Raw genomic sequence first — 13,615 nt, 5'->3', positions numbered from 1 at the left:
CAATAAAATATCTCAAAGTGCCCCAATGTGCTACCTCATGCTAAGTGGTTTGAAAAGGAAAAAGATTTTAATTTAATTTAGAAAACTGCCGTGGTCTTCCACGCATAGTGCGGGGAGGAGAGAAGCGGTGAGCCAGCATGCCACAGCTCCCTCGGCAGGCGTGAAGACAGGCAGCTCCCAGCCCAACTCCAGCTTCCACACCCAGCCGCATGGTGGGGAGGATGGTGGGGAGGAAGACAAACCTCAGCCCTGCCTTCATCCTGAATCGGTGCGACAGTGTCGTCTCTGCCGGAGCAGGCGGGGAAAGGCAGCGAGAAGGGGCTGCTCGGTACCCCCCAGCAAGGGACGGGTGTTCGGCACAGTCCTGGGAAGGCTGGGCTAGCCAGGCTTTTCCCAAAGGGCCTCCATTTCATCAAAAAGACGTAAGTGGAGGGGCTTCTCCCCAATGGGTGAGCCTCACATCTCCCTGCCGCGCTGCCGAAGGAGCCTCGGCCCCGGCTTTTGTACCCCAGGCAGCCTAACCCACAACACGCAGCATTTCTTGTTGAGCGGTAGATCACCTTTTTCCTCTGTATCAGTAGCAATCCAGCATACTCTTGTAATTCCCACGTTTCTATCGCAAAGCTTTTAAGCAGAAATATTTTTCTTTGGGACACACCAAGAATGTACCGAGCAGCTCCCACAGTTTGCAGCGGCTTGTGTCCGACTGTCCCTCCCCACCACCCCGGTGTGTTAACAAAAGCGTGCGTGGGAAGTAGGATTTCCAGGAAGGAACATCGTGCTTGAAGTAAACAACAAAATGTGTTTTCTAGAAGAAAGCTTTGAACTTGAGAGTACCAGTCATTCCCCCCATCTCTGCCTGGCTGATGGAGTCTTGGATATATCCACACACATTCTTCAAATAGCAGGAGGATTCAGGAGGAATCGCCAAAAGTCGCTGAATAACCCCAGTTAACAGGTTCTTTAGCAGAGGGGTATTGCCCAGGGACTTGGGATGACCGCGGCTTTCCCGGGATGTCAGTGCAGAAAGCACTTGTGGCAGCTCTTTTCACCCAGGAGCTTTGCACGCCGAGCCCTGTGGTTAAACCGCGGTGTGAAAGCGATGCGAGTTGTGCTCAGCCAAGGACCTGGCAGCTCTGCGCAGGTACCACCTCCAGCCAGCTCAGCACCGCACGGCACTGCGGCCACGCAGCCCGTCCCACCGTCCCTCCCGCGGGACCCTGTCCGAGCCGGGAAAATATCTGCTTTTTTTTTTTTTTTTAATTTTTTAAACTGAGCGTTTCCTCCCTAACCCGACAGAGAGTTATGCACCCTATGACAAGATGCACTTAACAGTGAAAGCTGAGATAAAGTTCAGAAACTTGGAATTTGTTTCAGCTCGCTCTCCCCTTGCTACAGTTGTCTCCCATTAAAGGCAGCAGAGTTTGCAAGCACAGGGTATCTTCCAGGAATGGGCTCTTTATCTCTATCATGTCAGTGACAGGTTGTTAGGAAATGCAGCCTGCAGTGAAGCAACACAAAAATCTTATGCCTTATTTAAATAATGGTGTTCATTGCCTATTAAAATGTAACTTCTTGCTTTAAAATAGGATTAATTAAAATGTACAAGAATGCAATTCAGTTACATTTTATGCTTCAGCCCAGTGCATGCTTTTCATAACTCATTCCCAGAAGTAATATTCAGGGCAGCCCGGCATTCTCAGTTCTACCGTTAAAAGCACAAATGACTATAAAACCTGTTCTTTTCAAAAACTTGGCTCAAGTACCGCCATTGTTAGATTTTTCATAACATATTACTTTGGTCATTACTGTTTTGCAAGATAATTGTATCAGTGATCTAACTTTTGACAGTATCCAAAGTGGCTGAAAATAGTTTGCTGCAGCACCTTTGTCTTTTAAAGGCCATTTGGGGCTTGTTATTTTAATCCTTGTGCAGCCTGATTTATCACTTCAAACATCTGTCAGCTGTGCTTTGTCTTGAAATTGATAGTGATAGTGTTACTGATTTTTCAACAGCAGCTGTTAGAGGTTCATTAGTTAGGCTCTCAAAGGGAGTAGATAACTGTAATATTTTTCTTTGTTAATCATCTCGTACGCATTGTAATAATACAGAGCTTGAAATCCGCTAGAAATGCACAGCTTCTCTCTGTTTCTAACTTGTCAGAAGCATCCTTTTATTCATTTAATCTGGCTCGATTATTAAAACTCTTCTTCATAATGCAGTAAAAAATTGAATAATGGCACGTGAGTAGGAAGATAGAAAAATCAGCCTTTGCTGTGCAGTACTTAGCGCGGAGGGAGGTCACTCAGGGTCTCGGAGTTCACATCCAAATATGAATCAACTGTGACGAGGAGATTAAGGGCTGTTCCGTAATTGATTTTTAATTTAAAATTTACAGGGCATACAAAACCTTGATGACAACTTCAGTAAAATCAGGTTCCTTTCTAACAGATACAGCAGTTTTCTGTTAATGCATTTTTCCTACCACATAAAATAGTCTTAATGGTTAACCATGATTCTTAAAACATTTCCCCCCAAAAATCCTTGCAAGCCTGCCTCTAGCTGAGTGCCACAGTGACTCCTGCTAGGAGCTTCCAGGGACCCGAGCATCTGTGAACTCTCCTGTAGCTGAGAGCGTATCAGCGCTACCGCTGGTACAACCGGCAATGCTCACCAACAGATAATTACAGTTTGAAATTAGTATTTTAATGAACTGATCTCAGCAAATGTAAAGCGAAATCTCCCAGGCATTAAAGAAATAAGCAGGAGGGAAAATTATTAACTGTAAAGTTCAACAGACGGGTGGTCAGCAGGTGCTATCTTGGCAAAGGAGTTGAGCGTTCCCGTTTCAATTTGCACTAAGAGGAGGCTTGTTCAGGTTTTGGTCCTGCAAGCTGCTGCTGTTCTTAGGGACATGGTTCACTGGGACTTTGGCGGTGTTAGGTTTACGGTTGGACTCGATGATCTTAAAGGTCTTTTCCAACCTAAATGATTCTATGAGCAGCGTCTGCAGGTGGCACGGTGACTTTGGTGGAGATTGAAAACGTCTGAGACATCTCACAAGCTTTCCAGGTGAATAGGAATGGCTTCTAAAAATAACTAAAGGCCAGATCTTCATCCTAAAAGCACAAGTCTCAGTCTCATAAGACAATGCATGTGTCCATAGCACCAGTGAAGCTTGGTGCAAGATAGATTGCAAGAGTGCAGCCTGAATTTCAAGGAAATGTACAAAGTGACTCAAAAAGTACCTGAAAATCAGTTCCTTTTTATATGTTGTCAGAGCATGAATTGTGTTTTCTTCTTAAAGGTGGACAAGTACCTTGATATGGTTTCCGTCAGGCACCATGGTCATGCCAAGTCTAGGGAGAGGGTTGTGTTGAGAGCAGGAACAAAGAGCTAGAGGTACCCGCTTGAAGACCCCAGCCAGAAGAAATGTCCCCCACACCACAGCCTCGACATGCACTCGGATGGCCAGAAGACACAGGCCATCACCCAACAGGAACCCAGAGGCTCAGCTCACGTTTCTTCTTCTCCCTTCCAGTCACCAGGGTTAGAAACTATTCTTGAAATAAAAGCACATTGATTTTTGAACTCAGAGTTTCAGCTTTCAGCCATCTATCTTCAGAAGTCCTTCAGAAGTCCCACCTAGCTAGATTATTCCATTAGTATGTCATAGACTCAATGACCTTTTTATTTTATTTTCTGAAGGACAGTCGATCCCTAGCACAGCTCAAGACACTGTGTAGCCAGTCAGGTGGATCACTGACCCACTCCATGACAGCATTTCCTTATCTGTCCTGTTATGAACCAAAAATTCTTCTTGAACCTTTAATATATTTTTTATATATATCGATATTATCTAAGTTTTCTATATCTACCATAACTGAATTAGATATTTTTGTACAAGACTTTTTTTCAGATCATTCACAGGATGGTTTACATTTATGTTACTTCTCCACCCTTCAAGAAGAGCTGGATGCTTCATATATAGTAAAGAGAAAAACTACTTAGTAATATCAGACAAAATTATAAGAGTCGTCCTCTACAAACATACAAATAAGATACCTATTTTTTATCTCAAAGATGTCTATTTTAGATTGAAGGGAAAAAAACAAGTAGGTGAAGTCTTCAAGAGTAGAACTGGTGCACATTTTTTGGCAAGAAGCATTTCTTAGAACAAATTTTCTGTTCTCTCAGCAAAAAGGTAGATCAATTCAATGAATGGATATAATTCAAAAGCTATCTATGCTCTAAGCAACTTATCTGATTGAGGCTGGAGGGAACACTTCAGATAACCTAAAACTACTCGTCAGGGTTGTGGGAAAGACAGCACATGCTTCCCACAAATACATTTTTGAAAAAGGAAATCTTTTCAGGCTTTATTTTTAATTTTCACTCTTTTTTTCTTCTGCTTCTTCTTCCTCCCAATTTTGTTTCTTTACTGAAGTGCTGTTTTAGTAAAGTACTATTTTGCTTTTTCACACAAATTGGAGAATTTTAAAGTGATTTTTTTTTTTTTTTGGTAAAATATGATACTGAGTTTGAATGATCTGTTTTGTTTAAAAATACTCAATGAAGTCATATCCTGAATTGGAACTTCTCCCAACATACCCCTTCCTTTTAGATTCGTATTTTTGTCTGCGTGTTATTTGGATGTTATCACCTCATATTCTCATTAAACTAAAGATTTCTACCTGTTACCTTCCCTAGCCTTTAGGTGTATACAGACGTAGATAGAGATCTTTCTCTCTCAGATCTTTTGAGGAAAAAATGGCAAAGCACCTTTCAGCGGTGTGCCGTGAACCACACTTCATTAGCTTCCCGCATGCCTGCCGTGAGAGCAGAAGAAGAACCATCCATATTACAGGGTGGAAGAATAGTGCTGAGTCGCACACTGGCTTTCATGTTTCTGATTTATGTTTTCTGACTTACCTTCTGTGACGGTCTGAAACTCCTGAAAGGCAAAGGGCTAAAAAGTGAGAGAAAGCTTCAGGCTTACCCTTATTATCATGTCTCTTTCAGGTGTTTAGGTGTGTCCTTGCATTTAGCTGTATTAGTTGACTTTCAGACAATGGTATGTCAGAAAGTATTAATATTCACAATTAATATATTGGTATATAGTTTTAGAGTGCCATTCCTCCTTGTGTTTCCGTCACTTTCCTATTGCGCCGCTCGGATGCTTTCCCAGCGATGCTGAAGAGCGATGGCTTTGGCGAAAGCTCCATCACCAGTCACTGACAGCAGGATGCGGTACAGCAACCATTGCTTCCCTTCTGTCGGCGGGGATGCTAGTACAGCATCCCTCTGCAGGGGGGGAATTTCTTTGTAGCATTCATTTACAAGCGGAAGATTTAATGGGCTGCAAGGTTCGATCACGAAGGCTTTTTTTCCTGCTGAAGCAGCTTGTCATTTTAGTTTTAACTACAGGAGACAGGACAAAATTGTTAAAGCAATCCAATTATATTAGCTATTGAACAGGGGATTTCTGTCCACCTTTCCTGAGTGAAAGAAAGTAGCAACAGCTGTATGAGCCTTTAAAACTTCCCACATTGCAACATCCCTAACGTGACTGGGGGATTTTGAGAAGTCTGGGTATTCTGCCACCGTCCAGCTAGAGATGAGTGCTTCTGACAATCCACTCCCTGCTCCGCAGTTTCACCCCCCAAAGGATATCTTTGCTGAAAGCAGCATGCTGAACCCCATAATCCTTCTTTATGATCCGTTTTAAAATGAGATAGAAATCAAGCAGGTGAACTCTGAATTTCCGACTTATTTTTATCTTTGCAGCAAAGTATTTCAAAGAGTCTGTCATCACCCACAGGAGAGAGAAAGCCAGTCACAACAACTAGCTGGTATTTATTTACAGTTTAGCAAGGGAGAGGTTGTACAAGCGTAGGCAAGCGTTTCGGGTGCCTGGAGAGCAAGTGCATCCTCAGTTACAAGGTATGGCCTCTCTTCTGAATATTCACATCCTACCCCCCCCATTAGCATGGGTAAATGGTGACGGCAATTTCTGTGGAGTCTCTTCATTTACATGGTGAAATAATAAACTCCCAGCTTTTGACAAATGTGTAACAGAAAGCAGGGTTGCTCAACTAATTGAGCTAACTGGCAGGACATTCAGTAATATTCAGGTCCCACTTTTGCCGGTGTGCTGTTCGCACCTCTCCTTTCTTCCAGGCTGCAAACTGCAAGTGCTGCTTTCAGAGCCACATAGGACACAAAGACCCCGCTCTCGACCTCCAGTTGAGATTTGTCATTTCTCTTGGTTTTTGAAGTTTGACAAAAGTAAATCCCTGCTCACTCTGTTACTTCCCACCAGCTCAGTGCTCGGAGGAGAGTTGCCCTGAGCACCTCGGGGTCCCTCATCAACTGCACAAAAACCACAGCAGAAGAATGCAGCTCAGGAAGTAAAGCAAGCAGCCAAATACGTGGCCGTGTTTTAGCAGCCCCTTCATCTCAAATATTACAAGTTCATTTTTTTACTTTCTTCACAGCCGAAATAAAATACAGAAGTTGGTTGTGTTTCTTTGGAGCTCTCTTGTTATTTTCCCAGTATGAGAGCGACATACCCTGCTGTTAGGCCCTCAGGTATTCACATACACTTTTTTAACTTACAAAACCAATTTCTAGTAAGTAGCTTATATCAACTCCTCTACACTTACCTAATTTAAAACACACCTTCTGAGAAAAAAAAACACAAACTCCAAACCATGGCAGGATGTTACATGCTGCCTACAAAGCAGAGTGTACACTCAATTTTCACCTGCTGTAGCTACTGTTGTCTAATTCATGTTGGCATGGGGGCTAGTTGGCTGGGAGCTGCAGCTGATTGCAAAGTCAGGAGCAGGAGGAATCAGTGTAGATTTCAGAACCTGTCTGAAAACAAAAGATTTTTGGTTCAGTGCAAAGCAACATCTTGTTTCTTGGGGCAGACTGACCTGCACAATTTTTTTTTCTCAAGGGAAATCCAAAAGCTCCCCAGAAGAATTTTTGGGAGAAGGCATCAAAAATTTCCGAGCAAAAATCTGAGCATGCGTTTGGCCAGCTGAAGATCGAGGCATCCTTAAGGATTTTCCTATGTGGTAGCCCAAGTTGTTAATTCACAGCTTTCATTCCTAACAAAAGCTGCAGTGGTAAATGAAAGTTAATCCACCTTACAATTATGAAAGCACATGGGCTTATACTATCCTGAAGAATAAGGCTGTGACTAGGTGGAACAAACATGGCTTTTTTATACAGTCCTGCTGAAAGAAGATGTTGCTTAATTCCTGAATTCCTTGAAGCATTCCTGACAGCAATCACATCTGCTGCCATAAAACCCATCACGGCCTCTGCCTTTGGGAAAAATGTATTTAATAATCAGTAAAGTTCAAGCTCAGCTTGTTGTGATGAATTATTAGAACCCGTCATCATTTTCTTGGGGGAAAAAAAAAAGGGGGGCTATAATGGAACACAATTTTATGTTTTTCCATTTAATTGATGACAGGCTGAGTTTTTATTAATCTTTCTGGGCTCCGGTGTAAGATGCTGAAAAAGCTAATATGAGATCATTGTATCTGGTTAATGTGTGTGCTTTGCAAAATTGATAAGGCCTGTCAAGACATAAATTATTTAAAATTTGATAAATGTGTTGAAATCATTGAATTTTCAAACAGACAAAGCAGAGCTATTTCTCTTCCCCCCCACCCCCTTCAAAATGAGGGTTTTGTGCAGCCGCTCAATGATGCTGCACTATCCTTGCAGCACACGGCTTGTAAGGTACTGAAATTAGCACGAGGAAGCCAGAGAAGTATCCTGTGCTGCTGCAGCAGTGACACGAATATGAGATACAGCCTTAGGGATGGAAGTAGCAGAGAGAGAGGAGACCACTGGAAGCCTCCCCCAGTATGAGTTTTTCACTGGCAAAACTGAGGGCAGGCTACTGAGTACCACCTCCCTGCTACCACCCCTTCCTCTCCATCGGTGGGATAAAAAGCTCACAGCAGCACCAGTGAGCAGCCGAATGGTGCTTCAGAGCTGTTTATCCCAACAGACCTATTTATTTCAGCTAATTGCCGAGAGTTTTTAAATGATTCCTGGCAGGAGTGAAGCTATAGAAATGATTGCTGGTGATTGATGAATAACCTGGATAAAATTCCCAAAGCATCAAAACAATTAACTCTTGCACGGGTACACCTGCTTTTATTTAGTGCCTTGCCCACAGAGGAAGGTGTGGGAGCAAGTTCCAGATGAACCCAAATTTATTTGGGCAAATAGAGAAAATACAGCATTTACCAATACCAGTGTCTCATCCATGCAGGCTCATTTCTCAAAAATAGTTCACAGGGAACATTATTGAACCCTGTGCTGCTCTACCATGGTCAGGATCATTCATGGAAGAGAAAGGTTTTGAAGAGCAATCACTGTCTTTCACAGAAGCACACAGGAAGAAGCAATGGTTTGAAGTTTAAAACTCCATAAATATAGACCACATCATCCTTGGTTTGAGCTGTTCTTGTGGTTAATGTAGCAAAAGAAAACAGCAAGGCATGTTGTGGATTCTGTACATCTCGATAGGTCCAAGATTATGTTTCTTACTGGACAATATCTACAGTCTGATGGAAATTTTAGGGTAACTGGGTGACATTTTACAGCCTCTGTAATATGGAAAAAGATTAGGTGATATCTTCTGTTTGGAAACTGATGGTTTGAAGGGAATGGGAAAATGCAGGTGCAGCAGAGGAGAACTACAGCAATAGCCATCTATTTAAATGTATACACTAACTTCCCTAAGCGTATTTTTCAAATACCCCACTAGCAATATTTTCCACTATAAGAGAGAAGCATTATAGTGAAATGGGAAGATGCTGAGGAAGTCATTTTTTCCAGCATGTGCTGCATTCTTTTAATACAGATTTTTTTATTTCCCGGAAATTGCTAACCAACGTGAATAAACAGCTGAACAAAGAGCATCAGCCCATCTTTGCTAATAGCAAAAAGCTGTCATCAAGCAAAGGGTCTTTGCACTGTATAGGTGAAAATGAAGCGCTAAGAGGTCAGTTCTCTTACATTGCGGAAAGCTTTATGCAAAATAGAAAAAAAATCTATACACGCACAAAAAAGGCTTTACATTAAAAAAGCACGAATATTATTCACGTTTCTGAACAATGCACCCTCATTCCTGCTCCTGCGCTGGGCACTGAGCAGAACCAGTCGGTTCTTTGTTAGACACCGTTTTACTGAATGTTTGCAAAACACAACAAATGTACTACCCAGAGCCTGCAAAGTCCCCTTCCCTGCAACCGACTGAGCTGACAACTGTCAGCCTCTGAATCTCATTCCTATAACAAAATCAGTGAAACAAGACAGCAGTAGGATGAAGCAGGGTCAAGAATTAAGGCTGCATGAGATTGTAGAATCCTACAGTCCGCAAACTATTTCAAAGAGGAGGAGGAAAAAATTACTCGGGTTAAGTGTAAGGTACAACTTTCAACAGTGACTAGTGATTGCTATCTAGGCCTTAAACAGGAACATTACATCCTTATAATTCAACATATTAATGATTTCGTGTTCCCATATTAAGAAAGCTTTCATTGTGAAATAGTCCACGTCACTGTAGCTCTGGGGACATGTTTCATTACCTTATGAGTACACCTCATTCCGTGTAACATGTAGATAATTAAAAGTAGTAGTAGTTTAGCATGATGCAACTCTGCAATTCCACCATCGTGGTTTTGAAATAATTGTGCCCTAATACCTTATCAATGTGACAAACCCACCCGGCTTTAGCGTGCATTAATGTTTCTCACCCTTCAGCCATCCTGAACCATATACCTACATATTTCTTCTTTTTATATCAGAGCCTTCTGAAAAAAGCAGTTCAGAAAGCAATGCTCTGCTATCTCATTTGAAGTGAGAGCCCCCTGAAGAGACATACATTGAGTATTACCAGTAACACATGACTCAATGCCCTCTAGATCTCTTCATAAAAGGAGAGGGGAGAAAAGCCAAAGAGCCATTGCACGGATTTCAATAAACATTGCAAAAGAAAAGTAGCCCAGAAGGACAATTGCGTGTGTTCCAGTGCCCTTGCCAGAGGACAGTCAGAGCTGGGTGCAGACACAAGCAAAGTTAGAACCTCCTGTGAACCAAGCAGCTTCGTTTCTAGGTATTTCTCCTTAAAATTTCCAACCACAGTTCCCTCCGGCTCAGTTGCTAAAAGCAATACCAACTCTAGGTGCCCGCGGTTTTGAGTGATCATTAGCATTTTAAGTAGCAGATCATTTAGACGTGCAAAAACAGAGAAAAGTTTCTGGTATTTCAGCACTGCCAGGCCCCTGGTCCCCTCTGGAATCTGGAAATGCAGCAGAAAAGCCTCTTTTTTTGTGCTTCTAAAGACCTCAGGTTAGTTTTGGGGTGAAGGATGGGTGAACATGTGCATCAGTTCTTGTTTCATCTGAACAGAGTCACTTCTCCGCAGCAGGGGAGTTATTTCCCTGGCAGTGGTGATGGCCAGCTGTTCTCAGCATCACCCGGCTGATTTTGAGCTTGCGAGCAGGCTTAAAAATGGCTGAGGAACCATGCATAAACATGACATTGCTTCACCAGGAGCTTTCCATCACAGTGGAAACGATGCTTCCCCAAGCATCGTTATGACAGTGCTATTTGTGCTGGTACAGATAAGCATCTGTCACTGTTTCCATTAGAATCTCCTATTTTCCTGGGTTCATAGCTCAGCCATAAAAAATGTAGCGTAGAGGCAGAAAGTTGACATACAAGGTCTCCGGCTGAGAGTGATCATTGTTGTCTCCCCCCTCCTTTTCTAATCTGAAGAAGAAAATAACATATTTCTGCAGAGACACACCTGACCACTACATTTGGATCCAGCCATAGATTTATTTAGCAATAGCCACCTTTCAACATTCAAGTTGTGAACGTTGCCGTGATGGCCGCCTTTCAACATTCAATCTTAATTACTGCATTAGGGATGATCAGGAAGAACATGTGGTAAGTGGGTTTGGGCTCTCATTTAGAGCCTATTGCTAGAGAACAGGCCCCAGTGAAGATTAAGGGCTTTGGAGTTTCTGATCTTTGCCAGATGATGAAATGAAAAATTGAAGATTATAGAAACAACAATTGAATATTATAGAAACTGAATACTGCTAGGAACTAAAGGCGTAGAAGACCCCTTTGGGATCAGTAGCAGAGGGAAAAACAAGCCCAGCAGTGCAGTTTCCCTAGTGAGACAGGCAGCACAAAATCCCACCTCATGAATTCAGCATCAGCGCTCAGTGCTTTGACTGCTTTAGGCAAACTTCCACCCCGCAATCTCGCTGTGGTTGCCTACAGGATAGGGAAAACCCCGTCCTGCACAGTAGCAATGCTGGGAGCCCACCACCCTGATCCCAGCATTGCAAAATGGGTGCTGAAGCGAGAGCGGCATTTTGCAGGAGGAGGAGGCGGCAGCATTTTGGGGATGAGGACAGTACAACACTGTTCCTTCTTTTTTCCATTTTAAGCGCCTTTTCTTTCTGTTCACACATTTTGTAAGCATAATTACAACTGAAAAAGTTTTTCTTTATACATTAGGATGATGCTGTAAGACAGTCCTGAAGAGAACAAATCCCGAAAACGCATTCTCCAAAACTTACATTCAAGGTTTAAGGGACCTAAAAAGAAAAAGTTAGATGATCATTTCTAGCTTGTTGAAACACAGATCCTGCTTCTGTGCTGCATTTTCAACAGGACTTCTCTCTCTGCGCGTACAGCAAGAACGTACCTGGGCGATGTGTCCCTACATTAAATTGGCAATCTGCTATTTACTGAGACCTGCGTGTTTGACTGAAATCGAACACCATTCTGTTGCTACCAGCAGTAGTTATTAGCTTTTCGATTGCAGACAATTTCACATTAGACTTAGCGTGGTCTAGTCACGTTTCTGAAAAATGATGAGACGTGCTCTATGGCTGGGATTGCTCAGCACTTCCTGAAGGTTAGGCATCGCTAAATACAGGCAGTTTAGCACCTGAAACCAACACACCCCAAAATAACGTGATTTTCGCAATCTGTCTCAAACTAAGAGCACAAATGGGCATGCTAAGTTTGGAAAAAATGGAAAAGGCAACACCAGAAAAGACAAATGCACAATAAACATTTTAGTATACAATTGCAACACCAGAAGCAGCTGAGTAAGGATTTTAAGCCTAAACCAGTTGGGGGGTTAAGTGGGGAGAAAAACAAAGGGGAATGGAAAATTCTGCTGTTCTATTTCACTCCATCTTTTAGCAAGGTGCCACTTTGCTGTTCAGGTTTTCCAGCACTCTTAGGTATATTTTTATCTAACAAATCTGTGAGCACAGGGTGTCTGCATGCTCTTGCACATCACAGCCCTGGACCTGTCCAGTGATTTATCCTTTTCTCCCAGTGGATGGCTCCCATTAAGCTTTTTGCATTTTCTGTAAGCTATTTGGAGTAAAATCCTTGAGCTTTCATAGGGCAGCAGCAATTATTCCATTAGAGTAGTGCACGTGACTGGACTGGCTCAGACCTTATTGGTGTAAAAATAAATATTAATGCCTCCTTTTTTATCTTGACAGTTTTATTTTCACACTTTATACAACTCTTTCTTTCTGTTTTGAAACAGGTATTTTGTGATGCTAATCAAGTCGTACAAGCCACAGATGTGCTGGACTGGGAAGACAAGGATGCTGCAGAGACATTGGTTGACAACGTGGTCCACTCCAGGATCATCAATCCTTTACGCCTGTTTGTTAAGCCATCTCCAGTACTGAAACACGGCCAGGTGTCCTACTCAGACAGCATAGAAAACTTTTGGGATTGGTTGTCCAACATCACGGAGGTTCAGGAATCTCTCGCACGAACTAAACGCAGACCTATAGTAAAAACCGGGAAATTCAAGAAAATGTTTGGATGGGGCGACTTCCACTCTAACATCAAAACTGTTAAGCTCAACCTCCTGATTACAGGGAAAATCGTCGATCACGGCAATGGGACCTTCAGTGTTTATTTCCGACATAACTCCACAGGTCTGGGAAATGTTTCCGTAAGCCTGGTGCCACCTTCCAAGGTGGTTGAGTTTGAATCATCTCCACAGTCAACACTGGAGACCAAGGAATCCAAGTCCTTCAACTGCCGCATTGAGTATGAAAAAACAGACCGCGCTAAAAAAACTGCCTTGTGCAATTTCGACCCTTCAAAGATCTGCTATCAAGAGCAGACTCAAAGCCATGTCTCCTGGTTGTGTTCCAAACCATTTAAAGTTATCTGCATTTACATTGCTTTTTACAGCGTAGATTACAAACTGGTGCAAAAGGTCTGTCCTGATTATAATTACCATAGTGAGACTCCGTACTTGTCCTCTGGCTGATACAGTCATGGGTAACCGTAGAGATACAGCATCAGTCACAAAAATAAGCATTTCCATTAACCTTTTGGAGAAGAATATGTTTTCCTATCAGGTTAAAAAGTCTTTAAAAACTGTAGCTGTGTTTGTGCTGTATCGTAAATAATCAAACTACTTATATAACAATCATTTTCATTTGAGACCATCGTATTGTAGCTCTCTCATCATTAATAAGGGAACTACCAGGCAGATACATGACAAAAATCAAA

At 42.4% G+C, this 13,615-nt stretch overlaps 1 protein-coding gene across 1 annotated transcript; it reads left to right on the top strand.

Moving 5' to 3' along the window:
- Positions 1 to 1,014: 1,014 nt before the first annotated feature.
- NXPH2 (neurexophilin 2) lies at positions 1,015 to 13,370 on the top strand. The gene is made up of 3 exons (XM_010575226.1): positions 1,015 to 1,144; positions 8,898 to 9,038; positions 12,580 to 13,370. The coding sequence occupies exons 1-3, from the start codon at positions 1,015 to 1,017 to the stop codon at positions 13,368 to 13,370; spliced, it is 1,062 nt and encodes a 353-aa protein (XP_010573528.1).
- The last annotated feature ends 245 nt before the right edge of the window (positions 13,371 to 13,615 follow it).

Source organism: Haliaeetus leucocephalus, unplaced genomic scaffold (genome assembly GCF_000737465.1).
Source record: "Haliaeetus leucocephalus isolate CR32 unplaced genomic scaffold, Haliaeetus_leucocephalus-4.0 Scaffold451, whole genome shotgun sequence".
In the NCBI taxonomy this organism is placed as follows: Eukaryota; Metazoa; Chordata; class Aves; order Accipitriformes; family Accipitridae; genus Haliaeetus; species Haliaeetus leucocephalus.
The sequence above is the reverse complement of the archived record's forward strand: the minus strand, read 5'-3'. Positions and strand labels throughout refer to the sequence as shown.